The 6,000-nt window shown below is 46.1% G+C and overlaps 1 protein-coding gene across 6 annotated transcripts in view; it reads right to left on the reverse strand.

Moving 5' to 3' along the window:
• The window catches only part of KDM3A (lysine demethylase 3A), a 52,268-nt gene extending 46,969 nt beyond the window's left edge, over positions 1–5,299 (reverse strand). For 4 of the 6 annotated variants that reach the window (XM_059405663.1, XM_059405662.1, XM_059405661.1 and 1 more), the window contains exons 1-2: positions 5,194–5,299; positions 4,367–4,582 (exon numbers count right to left, since the gene is read on the reverse strand). In XM_059405663.1, coding sequence (XP_059261646.1) covers positions 4,367–4,552 — 186 coding nt within the window. In that variant the 5' untranslated portion in view covers positions 4,553–4,582; positions 5,194–5,299. Of the gene's footprint in view, positions 1–4,366; positions 4,583–4,857; positions 4,992–5,078; positions 5,154–5,193 lie in introns of those variants that run through there. The other 2 variants (XM_059405660.1, XM_059405656.1) reach the window with 2 other exon arrangements.
• Between the last annotated feature and the right edge of the window lie 701 nt (positions 5,300–6,000).

A 6,000-nucleotide genomic window follows, 5' to 3' on the forward strand; every position in this document is an offset into this window, starting at 1 on the left:
AAAGACACACCAAGGCCGTCTTGGTGGCTCAGTGGGTTAAGCATCGGACTCTTGCTTGCTTTTGACTCAGGTCACGATCTCTGGGTTGTGAGACAGAGCACCGCACTGGGCTCCTGCATTAGGCATGGAGCCTGCTTGTGATTCTCTCTCTGCGCCCCTGCCCCAAAAGGACACCAATAAAAAGTCAAATACGGAAGAACTAAAGCGACCTGACCAAGCTTCTGCAAGCTTATTGATGTAACTAGTGCTCATTTAAATTGTGTTATTCCCCTCATGGTCCTTTGGTGCACAAAACAGATGTTATTTATGCTGTCTGATTCCAAAGGCCAAAAAGAGGCCAATTAATTATGATTTGCTCCCTACAATTTCCAAACTTACTTTTTTTTTATAGGATAGTTTATAAATGTGTACCTTATTAGCCTATTAAGTATCTGGACCAGATGAATATTTCAAATTATTTCAAGTTAATTTTTCCCCAACAGAAAATCTTTTTAATACATGAGTATAATATATCTAATGAAGCTAACCTCAAAACCTCCCACTCTTAATCTACATTAATCTCACCTAAGTATGATTAAGAAAACCATCAGAAAGGCCAAGTAAGATATTTCCAAGTTTAAAAGTAGGCACTTACAGAATGGCATGAGTTTCAGTCAAGTTTTTAATTATATACCTATTTTATTCCCAGCACTATAATGCAGAATTCCACTCATTCCACACTACACAAATTAGGAAATTATTTCTTTATGCTTCTGTTTATGTATTCTTACACCTAAATAAAATACTCACCTAACTTCCCCAACTGCAAAGGGAATTTTAACAGCAAGAAATAATACACAAGAGGTGGCAAGTACTACTTATCTGCTACAAAGGGATATCCCTAAGAACTAAGAAGCAGCAGAACATTCAAGTATAAGTTACATTCAAAGAAAGGAAACTGGAAAAGACCCAGATAAGTAGAGAAAGAAGGACATTCCCAACATGCACAATGAATGAAGCCACTTGTCTCACACTCAAATAGAAAAAGTAGGATAAAAAGACATTCTTATAACCATACTAATAAAGATTTGTTGTTATTCTAGAGCAAGAGGATGCCACTGCTCCATTAGTAGATTTCTAAAACTGCTTTTCAATGTAGAATAATTGTGGTTTCTTCCATTTATTCATTCCAATATTTCAGCAAATACTTCATGCCAAGTAGTGTTCTAATTGCTAAAGGTTTAAAGGCCCACAAAACACAGTACTTTAATCTCACTCTACCTGAGTATTAAAGCCCAGTGTTTAAGATCCAGAGACGAACTTAGGCAAGTTATTTAATTTCTTCAAGCCTCAATTTCTAACACTAAAAAACGTGGTTCACCATCTAGAATATTTGTGAGAATTAAATACAATGCCACATAATAAGCATTTAATCATTATTATGTCTTCACCCTGTCTTTTTGTAATCAACAACTAGACACATTATATCTGAGTGAGTGACTTTGTTATAAAGTCTCTCTCGAGGTGAAACAAAGTTAACAAGCCTTGGCCTTGTTAACATCATCCTTAACTAACAGCAAATCAGTCTAGACAAACTTGTACTTCTAATACCAAACCAGCTGCATACACTTGAATTTTATTCATTTATATTCGTCTTAGACCTCAGTCCCACTCCACCCCCCAAAACTTAATACATTAAGCCCTACTGTAAGCATGGTCTTCGTTACTTACTAGCTGCCGCCTGCATTTCCCCAAGCATAATTTGGTTCCATTTTTTTTAATTCTATGTTTTTGCTAATACAATATGCCCTTAAAATTTAAACCATCTGATACTCAATGAAGGAACATAATGACAGGGCACCTGGGTGGCTCAGTTAGTTAAGTGCCTGCCTTCAGCTCAAGTCATGATCCAAGGGTCCTGGTATGGAGTCCCGTACTGGGCTCCCTGCCCTGCAGGGAGTCTGCTTCTCCCTCAACCCCTATACTCCCACTCATTTTCTCAATTTCTCTCCTCTCTCAAATAAATTAAATCTTTAAAAAAAAGGAAATAATGACAAGTCATGGTTAGATAAGAGAAATCAAGTAATTTGTACCTTACATGAAGACTGAATTACAAAGTCTGCAAGTAAGCCAAAAATAAAATATAGTTAAAATTGTTCTTCAAATGAAAATCCCTTGAGGCATCAGGGTGGCTCAGTGGGTTAAGCCTCTGCCTTCGGCTCAGGTCATGATCTCAGGGTCCTGGGATCAAGCCCACATGGGCTCTCTGCTTGGCGGGGAGCCTGCTTCCCCCTCTCTCTCTGCCTGCCTCTCTGCCTACTTGTGATCTCTGTCAAATAAATAAATAAAATAGTTTAAAAAAAAGAAAAGAAAGAAAAAGAAAATCCCTGTTTATCTTCAGGTGAGGCACCTTAGTGCAAAGGAGAAGATAGAGCCAAACCTGGATTCAAATCCTCCCTCCATCACTGAGTAGCTAATTACACAAATCTGAACAAGACCCCTTTCCCAAACCTATCTTCTCATTCTAAAAACAAAGATACACCACCACCTCAAAGACTGGGGGTGGCAAAAAAGTGGAGATTAAAAAGAATACCTGAAAAGGACCTCCTGGACTGCCTTCCTAATCCAACGGGTCTATAATTAGGTCCTGCTAGGGAAGAAAACACTTCTACTCTGTCATCATCTGCCAAAGAACTAAAGACTTAAATCTCGTTTCCATTCATATCAGATAAAAACAAACACACGAGAAACTTTTACTTGGCAGGTGAAATAAACCACAATAACTACAACTGAAATCTGGTACACAAAGCCCACTTTATGGAAAAAGATTATTAGCCTGAAACAAATAGGTTGGCCATCTTTTTACTATACCACTTTCCTTATATAACAGCAAAACCCGGTTTGCTGGGAGGAATGAAGAGAAAATCCAAACTTCACAGTGTATGACAGGAGTCCTTTTGTGGCACAGGGAGCATAAAGGTAAAGACGGTGGGCTCAAGTATCAAAACTTCTCAGTTAGAACATGGGCTATGCCAATTTCTAGGTATATGACTTTGGTAAAATACTTAATCTCCCCCAATCCTAATAGTTCTGTCTGTAAAATGCAGCAGTATTAGGACCTACTCCCGAAGACATGAAGTAAGGACTGATATGATCATGGCTATGAAGTGTTCAGCAGGATGCCTGGCATGTGGCTAAGTGCTCAACAGTCACTCCTCCTTTGCAACATGAAGACAAGGCACACTACAAGCTTTAAAAACATATGACCAGATATCCTCTTTCAACAACCCTTTGCAGACTAAACTGGTTTGGGCATATACTCTCACCTTAAAGTGTCTAAATGAACAGTGTGTCAGAAATCAACATGTATGCAACTGCCAATGCTAATTGTCCCAATTGGAACACCGTTTTCAAGAAAAAGCAGTAACAATCCAGTGAAGATGACCAAACATATCCACTATCCAGGGTGGAAATCTCTTCTAACAAGCTTCCTTCAAGTTATTACCACTTTGGAGTCTTTGTTAGGGACCTTTCTCCAGTTATTTTTTTGCACAAAGGAGTCTCTGTTGGTAGAACAGCTCCTTTTCTGGTTGTTCCCAAACAATCCTTTGCCACCAATACTTCTATTAGGAAGTACAATTAGAATTCATCTCTCTTTGAAAAGATCTAACTGAAAAACGTCCTCATTGTCATGCTGATTAAAAATCACTGTCCACACTTGTTCCCGTTTCTCCCCATCCGCCCCCCCCAGGTGGAATATTTCAAAGCCATTCCTCTAACACACCATATAAGGGGTTGGCCCCACCCCTACCCTCCATATATGGTCAAAGCCCACACCTACCTACAGACTCATCACAGGCAACCAGGAACCCATTTCCACACTGACCCACCATATACGGACAAGTACCCACCCTAATATGCCACACAGAACTAAGCTCCTCCCTCTTCACTCACTTCATTTCCATCAAGTCTGAAAGTTTAACAAGTTGGGTGAAGAAATTAGGAGGTGCAAACAAACAAACAAAAAACCACCTGAAAGCGCTAGCCCTCAATTCTTAATGATTCCTAACATCACCTACTTGACCAATAATATTAACAATACTCCCCCTTTGCAGAAATAATCATACAGTCCTTGTAGGGCACAGCGCGGGCAGTAACGAAGCGTGTCTGAGCAACCCCAAGGCCGTCATTAAACACAGGCAATTGTAGGCCAAACACAAACACACCTCGGTTCTACACAACCGTTTCAAAGACTTCCAAGGTCTAGTTTTCATGCCAACTTTCTGGTGGCCCTTTTCAGAAGAGGGGAGGAGGCCCCCCACTGACTGTCTCGTTACCAAGGTAACTACAAAACGTCCGACAGCTGAAGCCCGGGAGCGGATTTTACCTTCAGGTCCTTCTTGGTAACGTCGGTGTGAGAGACGGCTCGAATGGTCCCCGAAAGCCAGGGCCACTCGGCGACGCGCTCCACGTCCCAGCTGTCGTGGCTGCCGTCGCTGCCGTCGGCTGCGGACAGACTGAGGAATCGCTTCCCCACCAATACTGGCCAACTTTCTCCGAGCGTGAGCACCATGGTTTCCACGCCTGCAGGAAGGGCTCCTCCCTGCAAAAATACAAATACAAAATGCAACGGGGGCTGTCGGTGGGAGGGGGTCGGGAAGAGAGGACGCGGGGGAAGCGGGGGCGGAGGGATGGGTCCCAACCCAGCTCGGAGCACCAGATCCCAGGCGGCCGCGACGGCGGCCGGTGCGAGGGAAGACCCAACACCCGATCTCTGCACCGGCGCCCTCCCCCGCCCCCCGGATCCCTCCCCCACAGCAAACACGGGCCCAAGCGCCGCGTGACCCCCGTTCTCCCCAAGTTTCGCTTTTTCAAAACCTTAAAACCTGAACGCAGAAGGAGTGAGGGGAGAATTATTCTACAGCTTAAGTGGATTTTAAAGTGCTCGCCCCCCACCCTGGGAAAGAAAAGGCCAGAAGCAAGGGCCCGTCCGGGGCGGCCGCGTCCCCGCCCCGGGCGGCCCCGCGGGAGGGGCGAGCCCGCGGTTCCGCACTTGCCCCGCCGCCCCGCCCCGACACAGCGCTTTCCCGGCGGCCGACCCCCGGGCGTCCCTCGCCCCGGCCTGCGCCACGGTGCGGGGGCGACACGGCCGCGGGCTCGGCGCCTTCATCTTTCTTCCTCCTCTCCCCTCAGCCGAGGCCGCGGCGCTCTTACCCCGCCTCCTGCCTCCCTGAGTCACCGGCGGCGGCCGCCGTTTCCAGCCGCCCAGCTCTAGCTCTGACTTGGTTCAAGAGCTCTCACAAGACACGCACAGCCTCCCGGGTCCGCCCCCTCGGAGCCGCTTCCGCCCCTCATTGGCCTAGTCCAAGAAGCTGGGCGAGGCTCGTGGGTAAATAGCCTATCGCCATTGGCCGGCCTGGCGCAGGCGGGGCGAGAGAAAAAAACAATTCCTTGGCTGCCTCCTCCCTCTCCCCTCCCCCTTCCGACTCCCAGACGACCCCCATTAGGTTAAAGTACACATAGCGTAAGCGAGAGATCCCTCCGCCACAGCCATTCTTTCCATTTGTTGCCTACGGTATGCAAAAAAGTCCCGCGAAATCGCTTATCAACTTTATCGCCCAGAAAAAAATTGCAGGGGTGCAAAGAAAAGACTGAGTGACAAGCCCCAGGACTGTATGTGCCTATTGGATTGCTCTTCAATTGCGTAGGCTGTCGACGGAAGATGGCCTTTCCACTTGGCGGAAGAATCTCACAGGAAAGGGGTGAGGGCGGCGCAGAGTCAGCGGGGGAGGGAAGGGAAGGGAACGTGCGGTTTCAAGCGTACTCAGCTAGAGGGAGGAGCCACTGGGCTCTGGAGGCTCTTGCGCAGGCGCTTCGCAGAGCAGAGGCTGGAGTTTGGGCTGCTGGGCGAAATGGCCGCGGGAGGCGCAGGCGCACGTGGTGTTATTCGTGGAACCTCTAAAGTCCGCCATTTTGAAGGAAAAATGAAGAAAGGCATGGAGTCATTGGGAAATGACGTTC

The sequence above is a fragment of the Mustela nigripes genome, chromosome 7 (genome assembly GCF_022355385.1).
Source record: "Mustela nigripes isolate SB6536 chromosome 7, MUSNIG.SB6536, whole genome shotgun sequence".
NCBI classification, from domain to species: Eukaryota; Metazoa; Chordata; class Mammalia; order Carnivora; family Mustelidae; genus Mustela; species Mustela nigripes.